Below are 24,506 nucleotides of genomic sequence, written 5' to 3'. Positions count from 1 at the left end.
TTAGTGAAGCCACGTTTTTGGAAGGAGCGGTGGGATGTCTACCCGATTGAGGAAGAACCATATTACTAGGTACTATAGGTACCAATACACCATCGCAGGTTTAATGCGGTCGGGACCTCCAATGGACCCTTGAGTGCCATCTACTGAAATGCTTCCGCTTTGCAGATGCGAGTTTTCGCTGCTCTGTTGTTTTGGAGATCCGGGTATTGTGATATTATATATCATGCCGAACAATCAGCTAAACGCCCGCTTTGCGCTCTGCCTACTCAGGGTCATAACGTTTATGATGAACATTGTCTAGTGAAGAGGTTAATGTAGCAGGTTATTTACGAGGAGCGATACAATGAGATATTGTTCAGAGACAAAAGAATCCATTCTGAAGAACTGACATCGCTAAGTACAACAAACACAAACTCACAAAGCAAGATTATAGTTCCTCCTCGACACCATCCACACCATTAACACCGTTCAATCCATTCGCATGAACGAGCTTCGAGTCACCAAAGAGCGCCCAATCCTTGAACTCAGTATCAACCAAATCCTCAGAACTCTCCGCTTTACCCGCACCAAAGCCCTTAAGGTCCCACTTCTCAGTACCCTCAACCCCCTTGAGAGCAGCAGGGTATTCGCGGAAGAGGTCAGCGTTCAGCCGTTCATACTCGGCGTACTCCTTCGGCCAGCTGCCAAGACGCTGGATAGCGAGCTTGAACAGCTTAAAGTGGTGGCGGACCTGGTCGTCGATGTTACCCGCGTCGAAAGAGGCATTGACGTCGTCGAGGTCAAGCACGGAGCCATCGGCGCTCATGCTGCCGTCGAGGTCGTCGAAGGTCGGGTCGCTGAGGGCGCGGAGGATGTTCTCGTGCAGAGCGGCAGCGCGCTTGTAGTACCTATTTGCGAGCTCCTGCCCGTCCTTGTGGGACTGGTAGCGCTGGCCGACGCCGGTGTAGAGTTGGGATAGGAGGACGGACATCTGCAGCGTGCTTGGGTGGCGGGAACCGTGGACGCGGCGGCAGTTGTAGACGATATCTTCGGCCAGGCGGACGGCGGCGGTGGTGTCGCCGACCAGATAGCGGACCATGATGAAGAGTCGACCGAGGGAGAGGGTGATGGAGGGATCCCAGTCGCGTTGGGCCTCGCGGCTGTGCCAGACGGCAGTGAGGACCGCGGCGAGGGTCTGGTAATTCCCTTGTTCGCCGAGTAGGCCGATGATATCGTTCAGGTGGGCAAGGCCAACTTGAGCGAGGTTGATCTTCAAGCCCTGAAGAACCTTGAGGACGTCCTGGACAATAATTGCCGAGGTACTGAGCAGCTTCTTACGGTGAGCTTCGTTCAGATGCAGACCGCGGGCGGAGATGTTCATGCCGAGCGCCAGCACGAAGCGAGCAATGGCAGGCGTGTGGTAGCTTTCCTGGGCGGCGATGTACTTGAAAGACGCCAAAGCAAGCTCGCAAGCCTCGTCGTATTTTTGCAGCTTGATAAGTTCCAGGACGTGCGTGTTGCTGGCGATACCGATCGAGCGGACGATGTCCTGCGACTGACGGGTGCTGAAGTAGCTGAGCACCATCATGATGAACACCTTGACCTCTGCAGCGGACTTGAAGCCGATGCGCTTACCCTCGTTGGCTAGGAAGTAGGTGATGAACTCGTTTGTAACTTCGGTAGCAACCTGCTCGCGGTTGATGGTGAGCAGGAAGTAGTGAAGACGAGCGGCGGAGGCACTGGCGGAAAGGAAATGGCTGCTAGACTGAATGTGCTGGCGGAAGTCCTCAAAGTAAACGAGCTCCGTGGTCAAAGAAGCAAGGATCTCCGTGACCGTGGACGACTGGCGCCGGAGGTGGTGCTCGAGCTGAGCGAGAAAGATGAGGCTTGCGCGGCTCTTGGATGTGAGGTCGAACTTGGAACTCTTCACGTTAGTGGTGTCCTTCCGAATGACTTGCCTGTAAACCTCATCGGACAGCTCAACCGCCTTCTGGGTTTGCTTGGTGGCAATGTACGAAGAAACAATAGTCGCAGCAGCCTCGCTCAGACGTGTGGTAGAGGTCTCAGTCGAGAGAATGTTGACGGTCACCTCTTGCAACTCGTGGACCACTGACTCGGTCTTGTTCTGCTTCGAGTAGAAGCTGATGACTTCTCTCATCCTGCTGAGAGACTCTTCGTGAGCCCACCCGTAGCTCTCACGCAGTGTTGTGACTCGCTTGCGCAGCACCTTGACAGCCTGTTCGATCTGAGCCGACGAAGCAGACTCGGCGAGTTGAGTGTTGGAGAGAATAGCGGACTGCTCTTCATACAGCGCGTCCAGGGTACCGCGAATCTCCTGCAGATCGACCTCGGTCGAGTTGATCTTAAGGAGCTCCTCATACAGCCGGATCGCTTCGATCTCATGGTGCTTCGACTCCTGACAGAGCTGCGCGAGTGTCAAGGTCGCGTGCACAGTGATTGATGCCGTTGCACTGAACACTGTCTTGCACTTAGTCTGGAATTCCAAAGTGACCTTGTGGATAGCCGCGTAATCTGTTCGCACCGACCGCAGGGACTGAATGTAGCGGTTGAAGATACCCTGCACAAATTTCTCATCCTGGAACTTCGGGCTGAGTTTGGGCTGGTTGAGCCAGGTTGTGAAGAGAATCTGACAGTAATGCAAAGCATCGGAGTAACGGCCCTGGTTCCACAGCTCGGTCGCAACAATGTCAAGAGGCTCCAGGGAGTCGGGGTGGTACTTGCCACCCTTGTTCAGCGCCTGGATAATCTGTTGGTAGTAGTCGAGGAAGATTGGACGCGGTCGCGTAAGCTCGGCCAGGGTGCGCAGCGTCTGAATGACCGTTGGATGGTCGGAGCCGTAGTGCTTGGTGTAGTCGTGCAGCAGCTCCTGGTAGACGTCGATCCTGAGGTCAGTCTGCGAAGTTCGTTCGAGCAGACGCAGCAGCTCAGAGATGTGGTGCTGACGCAATTTATCTTCCACGTTGAGCCCGGAACGCACGGCATAGTAAACCCTCAAGCGAGAGTCCTGCTCCTTGGTCAGGCGGTGGCGCGCATGGTAGCACTGGGCCAAGCGTTCAGCCAGAGCCAGGGACGAATCGACGTGCTTGTGAGGAAGAGTAATGTCCTGGACGGTGGTCGCGAAAAAGGCCGCCCAAGTGTTGCGCAAGATCTGCTTGATGGTGCGAGAAGCGTGCTGCCATCGGCGCTGGGACATGTACAGGCCAAGCAGAGTCTCGGTGCTGCTGTAGAAGCTCTGACCCACAGAACTATAAGTAGTGGAGGTTTCCAAGATCATCTCTTCCAAAGTCGATTCAGATACCACTGAAGTAGACGAGGCCGACTTCATGACCTCCTCGGAGGTCGTCTGCAGAAGCTGCTGGACCTCCTTGGCACTCGATGACTCTGAGCGGCGCGTACTGTGATAGTACTCTGAGACCTGCTTGAAAATGTTCAAAGCAGCAGTGGAAAGACCAATGCTCTTCATCACCTTGGCAATCTCCTGCAGATGGACTGCGGCCGAGTCAGAGAGACTGACGCTCGAATGGTGGTAGTCCTGCCAGAAACTGGTGAGAACTGACGACGCCTCGCGCTCCCTCTTCTGGGTTCGCAGGAAGTTGGTGTAGGCGAGAATGACCTTCATCTTCTTCTCTTCCCACAAGGCCGATGAGTGCACGCGGGATTCCAGAGTCGCTCGCTGCCAGAATTCGACATACGTGCGCTCCGCAAGGTCAACTCGGCCACTCTGCAAGTATTTCTCCGCCAGTCTGATGAGGGCATCGACTTCGTACGACTCAGTGGTCTCAACGAGGTCGTCCTCTTCGTCCAAATCAAGGCGGAGAAGATAGCCACTGTCAGACGACGTGTCCCCGCGGCCAACGAGGCGAACATCGAGGCCACCCGAAGTTCCACTGCTTGAGCCATAATCACCTGCTGTGAGTGACTGAATGTTGAGTGTGATCTTTTCGGCATTCTTGGTGTCCTTGATCTTGCGGTAGTGCTCGACAAGGCTCTGTAGGACAGAGATGACTTTCTGCGAGGTATTTCCGTAGTGGACCTTGTAGCATTCAACTAGAACAAGCAGAAGTTCCTCCCGCTTGATCATGATATCAGTCTTTGACTCAGTGACGCTGTCATTTGTCAAATCCAAGAAGATCGTGGTCATTTGGGTAGTCACGATGTGGCGCGTAGTGAGCAGCTTCTGGCTGAGAAGGGCCGCGTCGTAGAACAGCGTGAAGGTACCAGGATGGTGAACCTGGCGGAACAAAGTGGCTAAGGTAATGATTGACTGCAGGGTGGTCACATTGTCGGTGGTCAAGATGGTCCGGTATATGTTGAGAATGGATGTTTGGAAGGTCAAAAGATTCGGCAAGGCAACATTGTGCAAAACGGACCTGAGAAGACGAACAACCGTAGTGGACATCGGAAGCACCTTTGAAATCTCTTTGGACGCAGTAGGCTCGCCGTCCTTGGTGAAAACAGTTGTCTGGCGGAAAGTGGGGACCCAGTACCGCAATGCGAAGTCAAGCAGCGGATATTTGTCCAAGAAGGCGACGGTGTCATGATAATCGAGTGCTGGCAGAGAAGACGGCTCATCGTTCTCGTTAACGTTGGTCTTGATGTATACAAGAAGCCTGGTGACCAAGTCCGTGTGGCGGTCTTTAACCGACGGGATCAGCTTCCCCTGGCTGAAAACATCGACAACCGCGGAGCGGATCAGACCATGGCGCAGGAAGAAATAGTCGTACTGAAGAAAAACGAGAGAGTTGAGAGGCTTCAACGCATGCAGTGGGTCGACGCGGGACTCGGAGAGAGAATGTTTGTCAGGCTGGATGGAGGCAAGGGTAGCGAGCTCTTGGACGTGCAATGGGCGCTCGGCTGTTGCAAGCCAAGATAGCATCAATTTGGCTTCAGTACTGACGTCCGATTGTTGCACAGCGTGAAGGACAAAGTCAGTAACAGTGGGCTTGGTGGAAAGTAAACTGTCAAGCGCCTTGCGCAGCTTCTCGGGGCTCGACTCGCCGCGGACGCGTTTGGTGATGAGCTTAGCTCTGAGAAAAGAGCTGTTGGAGGCCTGTGCGATGCGCTCTACCACGGTTTCTTGTTCAATTGATGGCAAACTTGAGAACACGTGGCTATGGCCAAAGCACCCGCGAACGACTGCGGCAATGTCGTCGAAAATGTTGTCGTCCGTGATGCGTACGCGAGACTGGCCTTCGATCTTGGGAGGTGTTTGAGAACCGAGGGTGATCAGTCTGGCGTTGGAAGACTTTGCCGTAGCTCCAATGAGCCTCTGCAGCAGCTTTTCCTCACCACAAGTGGCCTCGTCAACACCGTCGACAACAAGAACCAACTCCTTCGCTCCCTTAAGGGAGGCTGCTAGGGCCTGCTCGACGGTGTCCCACAGTATTGTATCGTAGGCTTCATGATCGGCAGTAACGCTGCTGCGACGCAACGCCTCGCTGAGGATGCGGAACAACGGCACATTCCCAATACGTTTTTCGAAAAGCTGGGAGAGGATTGACCTCGCGATGGCATATGAGCCAGTCTGAGCGGGGATGCGACCGTCTAAACAATTAGTAATATACTTCGCTGATCTGGGGAGGGATCATACTGATGGGGATGAAGAGAGTCTGATAAGACACGCCGCCGTGAGGGTGCTGTAGATGGTCGATAATGACAGAAGCCAAGACAGACTTGCCGGATCCTGGCTGACCAGTGATGCTGAGATGCTTCTGCTGAGTCTTGAGGAAGCGGGTCAAATACGGTCCCATCCAGAGACAAGTCAGCTCTTCACGGTCATGGGCCAGATGGGAGCTGTTGTCGGCGATACTACCGACGACACGATCCTCTGGTGCCAGCCAGGCCTTGATCGCCTTCACTTCGGAAACTATCCTTAGGGTCAGCAATAACCTTGACTTTCCAGGTCTGTCGACTTGCCTTTGTCTCCATCGAGGTTCTCTCTCAAGAGCTGATGTCTCCACATGGACTCGGAAATCTTCTCACAGCGCTGTTGGAAGGTCTGAACCTGTCCAGAGAAGGTGCGATAGATGTTGACGGAGACCGAGGCCGAAGTCATTCCACGAATTGCTTGATGGAAATGAGTGGATACATTCGCGACAAGAGTGACAAGGTCGGAGAGGGCTAGGACAAGTTGCTCCTGGATCTCCTGAGTAACGCTGAAAAGCTCGGTCCGTTCCAGCAGGTTGACCAAAGCCATAGAGATGCTGTAAAAGAAGCCGAAAGAGATCATCAGAGCAGACGCGTTTTCCCGGCCAAGCTAGTGCAATGGTTCGTCAGAACTAAGTATTAGAGAGAGTGAGCTACTACATACCTCAAGGAGCATGGCGCAATAGCCATAGGAGAGCTGAGCAGCGAGGTAGCTGTCACCTGCGAACTGCTCGATGGCCACATCGAAGGAGTTAAGCCGGTCAACGAAGAGCTGAGCCCAGGCAAGGACTTTGTCATAGTCGCTTCCTTCAGGCGGGAGGAGGCTCATACGCTCCGAGCGGATCCATTCCAGGATCGAATGGTGGGTTGCGGTCAACAGCCTAGCCGAAGCATTGGTTCCCAGTTCCTCACCGCTGCGGCGCTGAAGAGACGTAACGACGCTTGAGATGTTGGTCGTTCCCGCGGAGCGGAAGTTCCTCGAGGTCATACGGAGAGACGGAATAGAACGAGCCGCACCAGAGGCGACGCTATCAGCATCGTTAAAACCGGACACTCGCCGTGAGCCTGATATCCTCTTGTGGCGGAATATTCCATCCGCGCTGGTGGAGATAGGGGACATGAGAGACGGAGCCATGTTCACGTTTGGTGTTTTGGAGACCCTGACAGTTTCGGGTAGCTTGGAACGCGTTGGGGTTCGGGGTGAAGGGTTATAGGTCGGTTCGATCGGCTTTGAGGATGTTGGTCTGGGCGGCGGCGGTGTTTTGACCACGGTCAATTGAGGGGGGTTTGTCTCAGGCGGTGGCTCGCTGTAACGACAACAACCACAGGACAAAATACAACGCCGTAGGCAAGAAACCTTTGTACGACTTCTCCGTTGAGGCGAGGATAAACAGCGACAGCGTAAGATACCGCGTAGTCCGCAGCAACTAGTGTCTGATGTTTCTTGTGTGGAAGAGAAACACCCACAGCGCAAGATACGACTCAATTTGGAAGAGCAGGTGGTGCGTGTTCGACTGGAACTGGCGGCTCCAGATGTTTCTCCAGTAGAATAGAAGCAACCACAGAGTAGTCTGCGACAACTGAAGGAAGATTGATTCACTTGCGTTGGGTTCGACGGGGTCTCCTCGGCGGGTTGGTGACTGGAAGGGCAACACCCACAATACAGAATGCGGCGGATGGAAGACAGGTTGACGGCTGGCAAAAAAAAAAAAATGGTGTAATTGTACAGGAAAAGTAGTCCGATGGGATTTGGGGAAGAGGACACGACTCCTATATATCTCTATTGACGCGGTCTAGTGGTGGACACATGGTATCGACGTCAGCAGCTCTCCGCTCGGTATCTCGGATGGTCGAGCTAGGGGTCGAACCTGGCTGGATGCTCATCCCATTGTGTTCAGCCAGCCATTGTGTAATCATGCAGATTGATCGCCAATTTGGGAACCATGTCCGGGTACGGATGGCTCCAAGAGAAGCCGAAAAGCTCTAAATCAGGAGCACTGACAGACTGAAATGGGAACGGAAGTACTCCAGTAAACAGTGGAGACTGGGGCATGTAGGGGTGGGCATATCATGCAGGCAGACACCCACGGCATTGCAGTACAGAGTAAACGATTGCCGCCGAGTTTGTACGAATAACAGGCTGCATGCCACTCCCAAGTGTGTTAACTCGTGCGGGGGTAGTTTCCCAAGGCATTAGGAGTTTCGCTTCGGTGCTTTGATTAACACGTCCATCCGTAAACCCTGCAGAAGTACCCTGTAGTGTTGCATTGCAACATCTCCAATGAGAGAGAATGGACGAGATTGGAGGAAACCCGGTGGATAAGCCAGACGAGAGGGTCCTCGTCGGATGAAGTCTAGATCGAAGCGGCCCAGCAGTGAGCAGAAGCGAGTACGTGCATTAGTCGATCTTACAGGTCCAGGTCGGCCCATTGATTGAGACGCGGTCCCATTCCCAACCAGCCCAATTTTCGAGAGAAATGGAAAAGCTGTTTTTCGGCAGGCCCGACAAGGGTTGAGATAAAATGTAGAGATGAATCTGGGTTGTAAGTGAGTCCCTTTGATGGTGGCAGGGAGGTCGAAGAGGGAAGTCGACTGGCGAAACAAACGAACTGATCACCTGACACCTGTACAAACACCCCCTCAGTTCAGCTCACCATGAGACCAGTCCAGCATCACGATTGCACATTGACGTGAAGAACGATTATTATTAGCTCTGCTCCCCGTGGACCTGCCGGTGGGACGATCTGGGCCCGTCGCAAACCCCAAATCGGATCGGCAGTGTCACTGCACGGCCCCTCCCTCTGCATCCATGGCAGCCATGGTTGCAATGTCAGCTCCCACGATGGGAGTGTTGTCAGCCAGCCATAGTCTCATTGAATGCTGCCAAGGTTATCTATTTGATATTGGCGAGGGCAAACAATTGACACAAATGGCCAAAGCTGCTCAGCTGCTAGGTGTTCGTGCGACTCGTCATATTCTCCACCGAACATGCATCAGCAGTTTAGCACAATCCGCCCTCGGCCAATAATGTCCGCCTCAGCTCTGCCCATGCAGATGTTGATATCACTCCTGCATTATTTTTACCCTTCCGCTTCCGTGCGAGGCATCCACTGTGATGGTTCTGGTTAATGCATATAGTTTGACCCCCGCTCTTCCCCGCCTGCTGAGGTCCAATTTCTGGTCACTGAATCTCCGATCGCCTACCCCGACAGTGGAGACCTTTATCCATTTGAGTGTTTGTTTAACTTTGTTCCTCAGGCCGATCGCGAGACACCCCACTGAAGCTCTCCGTCCTTGCCCGTTGCCTTTCCGATCGAGACCCGCTGGCACCTAGTACCATCTTCAGCTCGCTTAGCTGGTGTTGCAAGCTCAGGAGCTCCTGTTGAAGATTTCCACCGTGGCAGTGTCCATATTGTAGCCGTCTCGCATGCGCGGCCAACCTTCATTGCCCCAGCTCGCAGAACGGTGGACCACAGGAGTGGGTAGCTATGCCGTCTTTGCTCCTATTGTCCGATTCTTCAAGCTTCAAAAGCATGCATAACCCCTAGTTGCGTCACTGGTCGTTCATTGATGTATCTTTACGCTTCTAGGAATAATCATGATACATATCCGCCTTCACCGACGCGAAGGTCTCCCTCGCCCGCATAATCAGTATGGCCTGGTATCATAGCTCCAAGAAGCGCACCTACGGACCGCAATGATTTACCGGTCGTCGCTCAGCACTGTCCATCGAAAAGTCCGTATTGCCCTTATCACTCTAGGTTGGTGACCATGAGTTTTCAAGATCGATCACCGCCAGCCGGGACGAGGCGGAGATTCGCCCGCTGTGGATACTGTTCGTCCCGGACGAAAGCTGACCACGGCACAGCTGTCGGTTAATCGTGAACCTAGAAAGCGCCCCAAGATCACCGTTTGGTTTGAGAACGGAGGATCTCGAACTATCTGCTGGAGACATGTCCCGCGAGTCCGGTCGCTCAATGCACGATGATGGCATTGCCAGCGTCTATCGGATTTCAGACTGAAAATCGCGCCCCCAACCTCCAACGGAGGAGGAGTGAAGGTCCAGTCCCCCAACCACTTGATCCCGCAGTCTGGTCAGTTCTGTTCGCGAATGGGTGGGATGACGTAAGTTTCTCTGGAGAGGACAGTCAGAACCGGCCCTGCGTCCTTAAGTGTCGAAGAATCCTCCTAGCCTGGCGTCTTTTAAGAGAGATATATTGTCGACCGTACGACCTGCCTATTTAGGATATCGGAAAGACGACATCCGATCACCGAGGTTTATGCAGAATTTTCCTGCTATTTCCACGGTTCAAAAGTTATATCTCTTCTAGTTGCTGTTTCCGGCTAGATTGCTGATTATTATCTGTGTATTTAAACCACCGTTTGCAGCTAGATTGAGAAATCAGACCTTCATTCTTTCATATGATTAGTGGTTGATGTCGAGTAATTTACACCTAGGCTGACGCTCATATATATCTTCGGAAGAGTTCGTTAAACATCCAAAGCTTTCTCGGTTCGATCGCTGTGTTGTGGTCATCCAACTTCAACGCCGTACTCCACCAAGTATGAGCTGTGCCTCTCGGGTGAGAAAGATATATAATGGAGAAACAGTCGACGCCGCCCTGCACAAGACTCAATTCAAGGTGTCGTGTGCCGTGGACACGCTCAGAGTACATGGCACCACATATAGATTCTTTGCCGGCCGTCTCAAGATGCCAAAGGAAATTTAACATGCGACCGAAACAGCTCACCAACCTCGCTCATTTCCCGGGATAGCCGATACCTGATACGTTGTAATCGGTACACTCTCCAGGGCAAGGCAGCCGAGAATGTGTGACATTCCAATGCTCTGCCACAACCGTCTTAGAGCCTTTTTCGCTTTCACTTTGTCTCTGATGCGACTTCTTCGCGCGCGGGAGAAAACAGTAGTTATACTAACCACGTGTCCCCGTCCCCGGAAGATCAGGACACCGACGGGTCCAACCTAGCGTATCCGGAGTTTCCTCATTCAGTTAGCTTCCGCAAATCCCAAGCGAACCGGTTAGGCCCTGGTGGTACCGAATCAAAAGGGGGAGATGCCAACTACAGTTAAAGCGGAAATGACCGGCTTCATTTCTATTCTGTTTAGGTACATCAGGCTGCAAGGCCAGTCGAAGAGTCGACTTGGCTTTACTAAACGTACATCTCCATCTTAGTGTCCCGGTCCGTACAAAGGGCATCCTGAATGTCAAAGATGGAGCTACGACCATAAACTAAGATATATCATCCTGTCTCTACGCTGGCGATCGGGATTCACTAAAGATCAAAAGAAAGCAATGCAAGGTCTTTTCCAATATTCATGATTTGTCGGTGATTGCTCGTGGTTCGATTTGACTGATAATAATAAGACTTTGTCTTCGTGTCTTTGTCCATCCGTCCATTGTAGATAACAATTACCCAGTGGTAGGATTAATAAGAATGGTATCTTCCGAACTCTTGAATAATGCCCCCAACTATGGTTTTCTCGGTGAGAGATCAACAATGCCCCTTGATAACAACCGTGGTATCTTCCCAGTTACCCCAAAAACATGGCTCCGTTCCCAAACGCCAACATGACCTCGTGATTCATAAATCATAGATAACAATAACCATTGGATAGAAACGCTCCGTGGTGCTTTCCCACCCCTAACAACACTTTTTCCAAAGCCCAACAAGACCCCGAAACCCCGAATATCGTAAAAGTAACCTTTCATCCAACCCAAATGATTCAAACAACCTGCTTATCCTTAACCCTCCCCATCTCCCCATTAGTCGTCGTTCCACCCCCACTTGTACCTTCTCCCTCAATCCCCTGAGAAGGCTTGAACGCCTGATTCATCGAATACCCCTTCACAAAAAAACTCCCCACAAGCCCGACGGCGGCAAGCCCACAAAGGAACAACCAAACGACCTTGAGCGCATCCGCATACGCAACTTCCATAGCAACCCTCAATATATCAGCCGCGTTAAGAGATTGGATGTGCTTCACGAGTCCGGCCGCATCAGCCGTGAGATCATCCGCCATTTCAGAGAGACGGGGGTTAATGGAAAATTCATGATGGATTCGGTTTTGGAAGACGACGCCGCCGATTGCAACGCCCATTGTTTGACCGAGTGTTCTGAAGAAAGCGGACATGGACGCTGTTATACTCAGGAATTTCGGGTCCGCGGAGGCTTGTACTGCTAGCATCATTGTTGAGAAGAGGGTTCCGAGGCCGAGGCCCGAGACGAGCGTTAGGAAGATCCATTGTGTTATGGTTGTCTCGGAGTCGAGGAGGTAGAGCAGGCCAAGGCCGAGAGTTGTAAGAGCCCACCCGGACCAGAGGGCCCAGCGGTATCGGCCTGTTATGCTGACTAGGATGCTCGCGATTGCTGAGAGGGGCGCGACGGTTAATGTAAGTGGGAGGATGGCAGCGCCGGCGATGATGGCGGTGTATCCTAGCGAGGCCTCGTAGTAGAGCGGCAGGTAGTAGAGGATGCAGAAGAGGATCGCGCCGTGGAGGAGACAAGCGAGGTAATTAATCACGATAGTAGGCGTGCGGAAGATGGCCATAGGAATAAGCGGACGAGCGGAGACATAGCATTCGAAAACCGTAAAGGCCACCATTCCGACACCACCGAGGATAAGCGGGACGAGAGTCCGCCATGAGTTCCAGTCGTACATGACGCCGCCCCAAGATAGCGGGATGAGGAATGAGGTTAGACTGGCCGTGAAGAGGATCGCGCCGGCGTAGTCGACCTGCCGCAGTTTCTCGCGCAGGGATATTGGGTCGTGGCGTAGTTTCAGGAACACGGGGATGCCGAGGAGTCCGAGGCCGCAGAAGGGGAGGTTCAGCCAGAAGATCCAACGCCAGGCAGATTCAGCGAGGGCTCCGCCGATAATGGGGCCGATGACTGTTCCGAGGGCCCAAGTGAGCGCTCGAAAGCCCATCCATTTGCCGCGTTCGCGGAGAGGGATTAAGTCGGCAATGAGGACTTCCGTGAGGGCGATTATGCCGCCTCCGCCGATACCCTGGATAACGCGGCCTCCCAGGAGAACTTTAAGATTTGGCGCAGCGCCGGCGAGGATCGACCCGATTGTGAAGGCGACGACGGCGGTGAAGAGCGTCCACTTGCGGCCGAATAGGTCGGAGAACATGGCGAATGTTGGTTGGAAGACGGTTGATGCGACGAGGAAGGATGTTCCTGCCCAGAAGGCTTCGATTGCGGTGCCGTCGAGGTCTTCGGCGATTGTTGGGAGGGCGACGGATAGAGAGGTTGCGTCGAGAGAGGCCGCGAAGTTGAGCAGGCCGATGACGCCGAATATGCACCAGAGGCGCCGATCTGGTTTGAAGGTTTCCATGTTGTGGTCTGTCATGGTGAGGAGATGTCAAGTGTGGGGTAGACTGATGATAAGATGATGATAATGAGGTTGATGGGGATGTGTAGTTTGAAGGTGGTCAATGCATTTGATGTGATACGGATAATGATAAGAAGGTCTTTTAGAGGGTGATAAGACTAGAGAGTGTTGATTTGATTGTGGATATAGGAAGAAATGTCACTGCTGGTAAGGAGAAATTGGGACCTTATATGGTGCGTCGTAGGTCCATAGTTCTTGTAGAATGACATTCTAATCAGAGAAAGGACAAAGATATGTTAGTAACAGTGAATAGGGTCATGTTGGTTGAGTCATAGTGTGCCTTTTAGTGTGTAGAGGAATCTATGAAGTAATCGGGATTTCTTCACGGAGTTTCTTCACGGGACAGCCCCGAACAAAGGATAAACCACACTCTGGACTCTTAATTATGGCCAACTCTCACATTAATTCATTACTGAATCAGATATCCAGTGGGCTAAAGATAGAGTCAGTAATCACTAGTGATCATATGACTGGACTGGGCTATTGGTCACAGCTAGTTATTTGTGTGAAGAAGATCTTCACAGCCAAGCTAAGATGTGGAGCACATTGAAGGAGGAATTATTGGTAGATCTCATGCTTCCTCTTTCGATCTGGCCCGGTGATTGAGACTAGTACTCGATACCCCCTATTGACCAACGCGTCCAGGAAAAACGAGTACTGTTCAGCTGAGCTAGCTGTGCACATTCCCCGGGCTGTGATATCCCGGGGACGTGAGGAAAATATGGCACCCACCTGCATAGCCACCTAGCCTTGTCTTACATTGTAAAGATTTAGCGCTAGAGGTAATAGAGGTCAAGGTGGAATACAAAAGAGGACACCGAGTCGAGCCGGGGTCGAAATGAGAAGGATGGACCGCGCGGTACTAACTTAAAATTACATAAAAGTGTCCAAAAGCTGTTTGGGTCCAATGGTCGGGTTTGAGCTTAAGCGCCCAAGGGTGATGAAGTTGCATCAAGTTGCATCGACACTAAACAGAGCTGATGCCTAAACGGACGTTCTGCATACTATGAGAAAGGCTCAATGGAGAGGGACTGCAGTAACCGCATCGATAGTCCTCCTGATCACATTCACACTCCTGATCACTGCTTCGTTGGACCCAGTCCCTGGAACCTCATGTCCACCGGAATGAATGTAAGTCGAAAACAAGTCTTGCGCAAAGAGCGGCTTGATTTCCTCTGCTTTGGCCCTGTCCAGATCCCGGGACCCCCAGATCAAGGCAGTGGGTAGTGGAATCACGCCAGGGTGCGCTTTCGGGTCAACCTCGACGGCCCTCCCAGCCCGAGAAGTTTCCCCGAGATCAAGTGGGCCCATGCGTGGCGAGAAGAATACGGCGCACTTGAACGGCACCGGCTTTCCCTCTTGAGCGTTGCGTACGATGAGGGTGGCTGCCGTCATTATGCCCTGGCTAAAGGCAATTACTCCGTCATACGGTCCCTCAGAAGCGATGAAGTCTTCCAGGTCTTGCACCGGCTGGAGCAAGTCCGCGCCGGGGGTTAGGGGAAAGTGCGAGAAACCAGAGGATTCTCCAGTCGCAAAGTCCTTCACCTCTACTGGGTGTTTAGCATTTAGATAACGATTGCCCTCGGAGGACCGACTTACCAGGAGCCAAGGGCGTGGTGAAGATTCCCTCCCCGTAGTCGTATGTATGATCATCACCGAGCTCGTAACGGAGAGCAGCTTTGGAGGATGTTAGTTGGTAAAAGAAAGACTTTCTGGGGGCCAGTGCCATGTACCAGTCTGCATTTCCATTATCTAGAAATCGTTGTTAGTAGAGACAGTCACGATATTTAGAAAAGGCAACCTACTTTGGAGTTCGTCCCGACACCGTGAAGACTGAAGTAGGTTAGTAGGACATTCCAGATAAAAGAGCTCTCTACAAACCAGAGAAAATGCATGATGATGACACTGAAGGGGTGTATGGTCTGTACAATGGTGGTCTTTGGTAGGGAACAGCAGCCGCTAATAACTGCTCGAGTCGGCTGTCCGGGCCCAGAAAGAGAATCGACATGTCACAACGAAACCACGGCAAATCTTTTCGGAGATCGGAGTAAACATGGAAGATCCTAATTCGCAGTTATGGATACTCATCACCTACGTAACTGATTGCATATTGGCTGGAAGTAAGCATTGGCAGTCCGATCGACGGCAATCCTGACGTCGATCACTGCACGAGGCGTGCATGGCCCACTGCATACAATTCACTTTCTGTTCAATGAGGCCTGATTTGGATCTTGTTGACGGAGAATGTGGCACTGGATCTTGCAGATTGTCACACCGACACTTTGACCAGGATATAGCGGCCATGTCCGAGATGCACCATTACGCGTAGACGATATGCGCTCGGGCACGGATGAGCTTGGTCGAAGGTTTAGATGGCGAACGTCAGCAGGAGAACGAGCCATGCGCTAGATGAAACGGATCTGGGAGTTTCCTTCGGATGATCGGACTTGTTCGGGGGAAATTGAAGATATATAGGATAGGGGTTGTTCCCTTCGTTGAGACGCAGGAAAGAAAGAACGACTCATATCCTTGACAGACTCTCACAATGCATCCGCCAACGCCCTCCACCAAAGCCAAGTCACTCAAGCCTCTCGCAGTTGTAGGCCTCGCACTGCGATACCCTGGCGATGCAGTCTCTCCTGAGTCCTTCTGGCAGATGTTGATGGAAAGGCGATGTGCCTCCTCGCGCTACCCCGCCGATCGCCTTAACATTGACGCCCACTACAACCCAACTGGTAATCGTCAGGACACTCTGTTTATCGATGGTGGTCATTTCCTCACTGGTGATATGGGAGCTTTTGACCCTGCATTCTTCTCTCTCACTGCAGCGGAAGCAGAGGGCATGGACCCCCAGCAGCGAATGGCTCTCGAATTGAGCTACCAAGCTTTGGAGAATGCTGGTATCCCGATGAACAAAGCTTCAGGAAGTAAGACTTGTGTTTTTACGGGCTGCTGTGCCAGTGACTACGGTGCCCTCTATGCGAAGGACCCCCAGTTCGCTGGGAAGTATGTGGGCTACGCCCAAGCGATGAGTATGGTTGCGAACCGCATCAGCTGGTTCTTCAACCTTCAAGGGCCCAGTGCCAACGTCGACACTGCCTGCTCGAGTAGTCTTGTTGCACTGGACCTTGCCTGCCAGTCAATTTGGGCCGGGGTCTCGTCCATGGTGCCAAACCACTTTTACCTTTTGCGATGCGGTTCGCTAACTTTGCCCTAGGGTCTCGCTGTTGGCGTCAATCTCATCCTTGCACGAGAGTGGACCAACGGTTTGGACAATCTTGGGTTCTTCTCAAAAGACAATCGCTGCTTCAGCTTTGACGACAAGGCTAATGGCTACTCCCGCGGCGAGGGACTCGGGGCGGTGGTAATCAAGCCCTTGGAGAACGCTGTCCGTGATGGCGATAGCATTCGTGCAGTGATCCGATCCACACTCTCAAACCAGGACGGCCACACCCCTGGCATCACCCTTCCGAGTAGAGAAGCTCAAAGGAAACTCATCGAGGAAGCTTACCGCCATGCGGGCTTATCGCCTTCCTTGACTAGGTACTTTGAGGCCCATGGAACAGGAACGGCCGTTGGTGATCCCACAGAGACACGAGCCATTGGCGCTGTCTTCCGGAAGCATAGGTCGACGGAAGACCCTCTATACATGTAAGCGTTTGATATCCAAGACCCCAACCACTCTATCTAACAAGTCTCCCGCAGCGGGTCGGTCAAGTCCAACATTGGTCATCTGGAAGGAGGAAGCGGAATCGCCGGAGTGATCAAGGTCATCCTATCTCTTGAGAATGGCGTGATACCCCCGGTCAGCGACTACTACAAGTCTCTGAATCCACGCATTGATGCGGAGCATCTACATTTACAAGTAAGTTTGGTTGATCATGTTTACGAACCTTGTTGACCATGACAAAAGGTTGTCTCAAATCCTGCCACCTGGCCTCCAGGTTTGCGTCGTGCATCTGTCAACTCTTTCGGTTTTGGAGGTGCGAATAGTCAAGTCATCTTGGAGGATGCCCACCATTCGCTTCGAGATGCTGGACTCGAAGGGAACCATAGTACTACTGTCACTCCTTCGCCAGTGGATGACCCTGGCATGAAATGCCTCGACGACAATGGAGTAGCGGATCACGAAAATGTTCACAAGCCCACACAGACCGATGCTGCAAATGGAGACGTTCATAAGACCATGGATGACTCTCGCGTTCTGGTCTGGTCTGTTGCAGACAAGAATGGGATATCGCGCATCTCTCAGCGCTGGGATGGATATTTTGACGGACTGAAGCGCGAATCCGGAATATCGCCGATATACCTCGACAGCCTTGCACATACACTGAATGAGAAAAGGACACATTTGCCTTGGAGATGCGCTGCGACGTTCAGCGCAGAAAGTGGTCTCGAGGGTATCGTTGGTCGATGGACCGCGCCTGTCAAGGCATCTAGAAACCGAACCCTGGCCTACGTGTTTACCGGAGTAAGTGCCAGGAGCAGATCTGGTATGGAATTTGTCTAACCAGTCACAGCAAGGAGCCCAGTGGCCGGCGATGGGCCGTGAGTTGATTGATAGATATCCAGTATATCGCCAATCGCTCTCACAATCGGGCGATTACCTGAGAACCCTTGGGAGTGACTGGAACCCTCTAGGTAATGTTATCATCGGGATCTGTGACCAACAGCGCTAACTGTCACAAATAGACGTAATGCAAGACAAAGCTGGAAAAACGCCAATGGACGAGCCCAGATTCGCACAGCCTCTTTGCACAGCGCTGCAAATCGCACTTGTCGACCTGCTTTCGTCATGGGGCCTTCGACCAACGGCCGTTGTTGGCCACTCTTCTGGTGAGATCGCTGCAGCGTAAGTAGTCCACTCGAGGCAAAATGAAAACTGGCTAATGACTGCAAAGATACTGCTCAGGGGCCATCTCGCGCGAATACGCACTGCGCCTCGCCTATTTCCGTGGTGTAGTCGGGAGCAAGGTCGCCACGTCCTCCACAATGCAGGGCGCCATGATGGCTGTATCGATGTCACCCGATGATATTCGACCGTATCTTGACGCCCTCCGTGGGGACAGTGACCGAGACCCCGTGGTGATCGCCTGCCGAAATAGCCCTAAGAGCATTACGCTGTCCGGCCATCGCGAAGCCTTGGAGAGCCTAAAGCCACAGTTGAAGAGCAATAATATACTGGCCAAACTCCTGCCTGTTCCAGTTGCTTATCATTCCTTCCATATGGAGGGGCTCGCTGCTGCATATAAATCGGCGGTCGGGGATGACGAACACCCTCCCTGCCTCGACCCCGGGAAATCACCGCGAATGGTCTCTTCGCTACATGGAAATCTAGCGACCGCGGTCGAGCTCTCTAGGGCAGCCTACTGGGTGGCGAATCTTGTATCACCAGTGCGTTTCGTGGATGCACTTCAAAGATTCCAACTAGGGTCTGCAGATGCACCCATCAAGAAGATGGATGGTTCGCACCGACGGACAATTGGGATTGACTCGTGGCTGGAAATTGGTCCCCATGCAGCGCTCCGCGGGCCCTGTCGCGATAGCCTGCAATCCAAGGGGGGGTCAACTTTGGAATATCTGCCAACATTGATGCGAAAGGCCAACGCAGTGCAGACTATCATAGATACAGCGGCTCGTCTGCATTGTCTAGGTCATGAGATCGACCTTGGAGCTGTGAATTGTGTCCCGGGGTCTCCGACTACTGTCAAAGTCCTGACCGGTTTGCCTTCGTACACCTTCAACCACAGCAAATCCTACTGGCGAGAGGGCAGACTCAGTAAAGGCTTCCGGTTCCGGCGATTTGGCAGGCATGAGCTCCTTGGATGGCCCGATGATGACTGGAATGCGCTCCTTCCCAAGTGGAATAATATCCTGCAGCCAGCGGATCCAGTGTGGGTTCAGGATCATAAGGTATGTAGAACCTGCTCTTGAGTATACTTTCACTAACATTCTTCGATGTTAGATCGACAACGTCACTATCCTGCCAGGAGCCTCCATGGTCACAATGGCTATCGAAGCCGTCAAGCAGGTGGTTGACTCCCCAGAAGCCATCACTGGATATGAACTGAAAAACGTCAACTTCATGTCCGCGCTGAAGGCCCCCGCTGGAGGCAATGGCACAGAAACGCGCTTCCATTTGCGACCCCAGGGGATATCAACGGCTGGTAGCACAAGCTGGTGGGAGTTTACGCTCTTCAGCCACGATGGTTCATGGGTGAAGAACTGCGCAGGTTCTATTAGGCCTGTCATGCACACGACATCAAGCCAGCAGGTGCCGGTCTGCCACTTAAACGACATTTCTGATGCCTGTACAACGCATTTGGATTCCAATCGCTTCTATGAGATGCTCAATTCATTCGGTTACCAGTTTGGACCAGCTTTCGTCAGAATCTCCAGGATCATGTCTGACCTAGATCATCGCCTACTTACAGATGTTCTGCCGTATGCTGGCAGCCATCCACATTGGAGCGAGCAGTACACCATTCACCCCACGACACTCGACGCATTGATGCAAACCGTTCCGCTCCTGCGGTCCCACGGTGGGACAAAGAAGATCCCGATCTCGATCCCCAGTCACATTGGGCGTGCATGGCTGTCGAACACGGGATTGAGCGCACCAGGCAGCCAGTCCATCAAGGTTGGGACGAATATCGAGCACTTCGGACGGCAGGAGTGCGTATCAAATATCTCAGTGTGGGATGAAAGCGGCGAGAAACCATTGATCTCGGTTGAAGATGTCGTGTTTACCAGCATTGGCTCTCAGCCGGCCGAACAGGAGAAGATCGAGCAACATGCATCAAAGTGCCAGCAGATCGAGTGGAAACCCGATTTGGATCTTATGGCGAGTGGAGGGGTCGTGAAGTATTGTTCGGAGGGTGCCTCCGACATGATCAAGACGAGCATTTCTACGTTGAACATTGACACCGTTGTCCTAGGATATATCACTCGGGCGGTTAAACTTCTGGATGGCAGGGACCTGAGCGTCCTGCCTGAAGAACTACAGCGGTATATAAATTGGTTGCGATACCAGCTAGCCAACAAGCAGGAAACTGTCACTCCGCTTCGAGATGAGGCCTTCAACAACCTGTGCTCTCTGGTGTCCAGCGCCAGTGCAGAGGGCAAGCTCCATGTCAAGGCAGGACAATCCCTCCTTGATTTCGCCAGCGGCAAGAGCAACGGCCTGCATATATTTGAAGCCCAACTCCATGGCGTCACGTCTAATGAAAGCGTAAGTTAACTGCTCAATTTGGTTTTCTGGGCAAGGCGGCTACTGACTTCTCTCATAGTGGCGATCATCCTCCGGCTCGCGACGACTCCAGAAGTACCTAGATGCAATGGCTCACAAAGAGCCCGGAATGAGGATTCTCGAGATCGATGATGATACCGCATCACTCGCAAGTTCTCTTCTCGAGACACTTGGGCCGAGGTCCGTCGAGAACACTGAGACGGCACGGTTCCAGCAGCTGGACCTTGCCAATGTCGGGGCCAGCACACTCGCAGACTTGCAGGCACTCTTTCCTTGGTCTACTGGAAAAGTCGTGCTCAAGACTATCGATATACGACATGGCGTGGGCGAGGACATTGCGGAACAATACGATTTACTGGTTTTCAACACGGCGAGAATTATAGATGAGCCCACACTTTCCAATGTTCGCTCATTGATCAAAAAGTCAGTCAATGTTCCATAGTTCGATGACCGAAACACTAATGTGAGTTGCAGCGGAGGAAAGCTGCTGACTATCAATCATGACCCGCTGTCGCTACGTCGGTGTTTTATTGCTGGGCCACCACAGAACTGGCAGGAAGACCATGGCCAGACCGATGAGGTCGACGGGGACTCGCTTGCGCATTCTGGGGGCTTTGATCCCAGTGTTATCCTATCCCAAGAGCCGCGTATTGTCATCTCATCCACGATCGCAAGCGAGGAGGCTGCAGCAGGTGACGAGCTTCATGTCGTCCTGATCGCCAACGAGGGGAGCGTACCACAGCAACATCTGGCCAAGGGAATTGAAGAAAGACTTAAAGGCACACGGCCGTGCCAGGTTCACCGTCTCGCCCTGGGTCAAGCCGTCCCAGTGGAAGCAACATCCGAGGGCGTTGTGTGCGTGTTGTCTGAGGTCGATAGTCCGATGCTAAACACCCTGGACGAATCTGCTTTCGAACGACTCCAACAAGTTTTTACCTCGTCTAAACGTCTGCTATGGGTAAACAGAGGGGGTATTGAGTCATCGCCTGTTTTCCGCGTTGTCGACGGTCTGTTCCGAGTGTTGAACTCTGAGTATGATGGGAGGACATTTGCTACTCTCTCCCTGGAGACCAGCGCTTCAGGCCCAGGAATGGTCAGTCGTGTCATCGAAACGATGCTCAACTCATCTACCGAGACCGAGTACATCGAGCGCGACGGTGCCCTACAGATTCCTCGCGTTGTGGAGTCTACGTCTGCTTCCCAAGCGCTTGCGAATTTCCAACCCACCAAAACACCTATCTTCCAAGAGTGGAACGCCGAGTCGGACCGTAAGCTTTCACTCGAGGCTCCGGGCTTGTTGGACTCTTTGCATTTCATTAAGGACACGGATAGGGCTACGCCTCTCCCCGATCACATGATGGAGGTCAAGGTCAAGGCAGTTGGCGTTAACTTCCGCGACCTGCTTGTCATGCTGGGTAGGATGGATCAGACCACGGTCGGATTCGAATGTGCAGGAATAGTGACTCGCGTCGGAGCAGACTGTGGTGATTTCAAGGTCGGCGACCGTGTTGCTGGCTGTGAGTTTGATACCTATCGCAACTATGCCAGGCTGCAGCGGGATACTGCTGTTCGCATTCCGGAAGGAATATCATTCACCGACGCAGCGGCAGCGCCGATCAACTTTGTTACAGCCTGGCATGCACTCTCCGTACTTGCAAATGTGCAGCCGGGGGAGACTGTGCTAATCCACTCCGCTGCTGGGGGGACAGGTCAGGCTGCTGTGCAGTTGGCGCAGTTCCTGGGCGCCAATGTCATTGCAACATGCGGGTCGCCTCAGAAGAGGAAACTGCTCATGGATCTATACAAAGTCCCGGAGACTCATATCTTGACCAGCCGAAGCACTGAATTTGTCGCTGGTGTCAAGCATTTGACTAACGGCCAAGGGGCCGATGTGGTCTTTAACTCACTATCTGGTGACTTGCTGACTGCATCCTGGGAATGTATTGCGCCTTATGGTCGGTTCATAGAGATAGGTAAGCGGGATATCATGGGCCATAACCCGTTAGATATGTACTATTTCCAGCGAAATGTCTCCTTCAGCGCGATTGACGTGGCCCTGATGGTCAAGGAGCGTCCTCGCTTGGTGGGACGCGCGTTGCGGGCTGTCATGCCATTGATCGCAAGCGGCGACTTGCGAGTCTCTAGGCCTACCACGGTTTACGGAATTGGTGAGATGGAAGCAGGGCTGCGAGTTCTCCAGGGTGGTCAGAGTTCCGGAAAGGTCGTCATCGAGATGCGCGACACCGACATGGTCCGGGTATGTACCCCAAGAACGACGAGCCCAATCCATAGCTAACGCGGAGCAGGCAATTCCTAGCGAGCAGCGACAGCATTACTTTAACCCAAACGCTACGTACGTTGTTGCCGGAGGTCTCGGAGGTCTTGGTCGTGGTATTGCCCGCTGGATGGTCTCCTGTGGAGCTCGATACCTCCTTCTCCTGTCTCGCTCAGGTCCTCGCGACGAGGAATCTCTGGCGTTTCTACAGGAGCTTGCTGATCACCAGGTCACTGCTCTTGCGACGCCTTGTGACATTACAGATCGATCCATGCTCGAGGCGTTCCTCGGCCAGGCATCGCACCGCATGCCCAAAATCAAGGGATGCATCCAGGCCACAATGGTCCTGAAGGTTAGTCTCTATGGAGTGCCATGTATCGTGGAGATCCAGCTAACGCTAGTAGGATGCCATGTTCGAGAACATGACCTACGAGCAATGGTCGGCGGCCATGAACCCCAAGGTTCAAGGTACATGGAACCTCCACGAGGTCTTACCCAAGGGGTTGGACTTCTTCATCATGCTTTCATCCATCGCAAGCACAATGGGAAACCGTGGCCAGGCAAACTACGCGGCCGCGAATAGCTTTATGGATGCAATGGCACATTACCGCACTTCCATTGGGGAGAAGGCCACTACACTGAATTTAGGGCTCTTTCTCTCCGCTGGTGTCGCCGCGCAGTCGCCCGAGTTACAGCAGAAATATCTCGCCAGTCTGCCGTTCACCCCGGTCACCGAAGGCCAGCTACACGCGCTCCTTGCCTACCACTGTACCGGCCGCCCTGATCTCCCCTGCCAAACCATCCTCGGTCTTGAACCCACACAATCTCAACAACGCAAAGGACCTGAAGCCTCCTACTGGCTCCGCAAACCCCACTTCAAGCATCTGGCCATGGCATACTCGAGCACAGGAGCAACAGAGGAACATGACGACACCGGCAACATCGACCAGGAGCTCGCCTCCGCGACTACAATCGAGGAAGCAGCTCCCCTGGTCACAGCGCTCCTGGTCGCCAAACTCTCTTCCCTGCTCAGCTCGCCCGCCGACGAATTCGATATTAAGAAGCCCTTGCATGCGTATGGGGTTGATTCGCTGGTCGCGGTGGAGATTCGGAATTGGTTTGCGAAGCAGCTCAAGGCTGATATCGCGGTGTTTGATCTTCTTGGTGGAGCGACGATTGAGGGGGTTGGGAGGTTGGTTGCGTCGAAGCGGTTGGTGTAGGCTTCCAGTCATTGTGCGCTAGAAACTGGTCGAAGGGGACGGTATATTTTGCGACGCTATACATAAAGCGGATGGTGTGCTCTCGTGGCCCATAGTTCACGGTTTCCACGGTCAGGAGCTATCTTTCTATGTCTCTCCGCCATGCCGATTCACTTGCACTGCTAACTATATTGTTGAATCTAAGTTGTCCGTCTACAAAAGCAGTTGCATCACATCTCCAGAACGCAACCCTACTCTCTCACCACCCCCTCCGTCTCCCCAATCCTAACCACATACTTAAGAGCAGACGCCTTCCGCCCCTCAACGCCCCCTCAGTCCCAGCCAACCCACCAGGCCTGACTTCATAAGGATGCCCCTCAAACCAATTCTGCGCAACCTTTATCCCCGGGGGCTCGTACTCACTATGCGGAAGGGCAGCCGCGATTTCACCCGGCGTGTTCCAAACAGACCCTATATTTTGGAAACTCCCGTTCTCTGAGACGGCGTCGTACGCGAAATGGATTTCTTTCCCGCCTGCTGCCTCTTCGATCTTCCCCTGGATACTCTCGTCGCCCTCGCGGTAGTCGATAACGACGTCGCCCTTTGACCGATCGATGAATGTCTCGACGAAACTAATTCCCTTCCCGGCTATGGTGATCAGCTAGTGGATACATTTGGGCCAACATTCTCGACGAATCCCGCGACATCATCGCCCTGATT

At 52.9% G+C, this 24,506-nt stretch overlaps 4 protein-coding genes across 4 annotated transcripts; 1 reads left to right on the top strand and 3 right to left on the bottom strand.

Moving 5' to 3' along the window:
* Positions 1–363: 363 nt before the first annotated feature.
* On the bottom strand, positions 364–7,367 carry BDV17DRAFT_226900 (NACHT domain protein). The gene is made up of 4 exons (XM_073755717.1): positions 6,311–7,367; positions 5,917–6,256; positions 5,591–5,866; positions 364–5,544 (listed from the first exon to the last, which is right to left on the bottom strand). The coding sequence occupies exons 1-4, from the start codon at positions 6,779–6,781 to the stop codon at positions 428–430; spliced, it is 6,204 nt and encodes a 2,067-aa protein (XP_073618653.1). The 5' UTR covers positions 6,782–7,367; the 3' UTR covers positions 364–427.
* Positions 7,368–11,317: 3,950 nt separating this feature from the next.
* Positions 11,318–13,111, bottom strand: BDV17DRAFT_226800 (major facilitator superfamily domain-containing protein). The gene has a single exon (XM_073755716.1). The coding sequence runs from the start codon at positions 13,019–13,021 to the stop codon at positions 11,393–11,395; it is 1,629 nt and encodes a 542-aa protein (XP_073618652.1). The 5' UTR covers positions 13,022–13,111; the 3' UTR covers positions 11,318–11,392.
* Positions 13,112–13,894: 783 nt separating this feature from the next.
* BDV17DRAFT_255377 (serine hydrolase FSH) lies at positions 13,895–14,965 on the bottom strand. Its single transcript, XM_073756925.1, has 5 exons — positions 14,945–14,965; positions 14,869–14,896; positions 14,797–14,815; positions 14,663–14,740; positions 13,895–14,610 (listed from the first exon to the last, which is right to left on the bottom strand). Exons 1-5 carry the CDS (start codon positions 14,956–14,958, stop codon positions 14,081–14,083), a joined length of 669 nt encoding a protein of 222 aa, XP_073618651.1. The 5' UTR covers positions 14,959–14,965; the 3' UTR covers positions 13,895–14,080.
* A 643-nt stretch (positions 14,966–15,608) lies between these two features.
* On the top strand, positions 15,609–23,807 carry BDV17DRAFT_288400 (type I polyketide synthase; the record flags this gene model as incomplete). Its single annotated transcript, XM_073761396.1, has 12 exons — positions 15,609–16,229; positions 16,281–16,714; positions 16,769–16,928; positions 16,977–17,534; positions 17,584–17,704; positions 17,756–17,915; positions 17,965–18,976; positions 19,029–20,294; positions 20,353–20,735; positions 20,787–22,569; positions 22,619–22,939; positions 22,992–23,807. The coding sequence occupies 12 exons, from the start codon at positions 15,609–15,611 to the stop codon at positions 23,805–23,807; spliced, it is 7,635 nt and encodes a 2,544-aa protein (XP_073618650.1).
* Positions 23,808–24,506: the final 699 nt, after the last annotated feature.

Source organism: Aspergillus undulatus (genome assembly GCF_047715775.1).
Source record: "Aspergillus undulatus strain CBS 261.88 unplaced genomic scaffold BDV17scaffold_8, whole genome shotgun sequence".
NCBI classification, from domain to species: Eukaryota; Fungi; Ascomycota; class Eurotiomycetes; order Eurotiales; family Aspergillaceae; genus Aspergillus; species Aspergillus undulatus.
The sequence above is the reverse complement of the archived record's forward strand: the minus strand, read 5'-3'. Positions and strand labels throughout refer to the sequence as shown.

What these genes read in the sequence shown, in the direction of transcription:
- BDV17DRAFT_226800 (XM_073755716.1), bottom strand. Translation starts at nt 13,021, where the DNA reads ATGACAGACCACAACATGGAAACCTTCAAACCAGATCGGCGCCTCTGG.
- BDV17DRAFT_255377 (XM_073756925.1), bottom strand. An exon ending in CACCACGCCCTTGGCTCCTG is followed by an intron (nt 14,611 to 14,662) that starts GTAAGTCGGTCC and finishes AACACCCAGTAG; the next exon opens with AGGTGAAGGACTTTGCGACT.
- BDV17DRAFT_226900 (XM_073755717.1), bottom strand. Translation starts at nt 6,781, where the DNA reads ATGGCTCCGTCTCTCATGTCCCCTATCTCCACCAGCGCGGATGGAATA. An exon ending in ATTGCGCCATGCTCCTTGAG is followed by an intron (nt 6,257 to 6,310) that starts GTATGTAGTAGC and finishes CCATTGCACTAG; the next exon opens with CTTGGCCGGGAAAACGCGTC. An exon ending in GACTCTCTTCATCCCCATCA is followed by an intron (nt 5,545 to 5,590) that starts GTATGATCCCTC and finishes CTAATTGTTTAG; the next exon opens with ACGGTCGCATCCCCGCTCAG.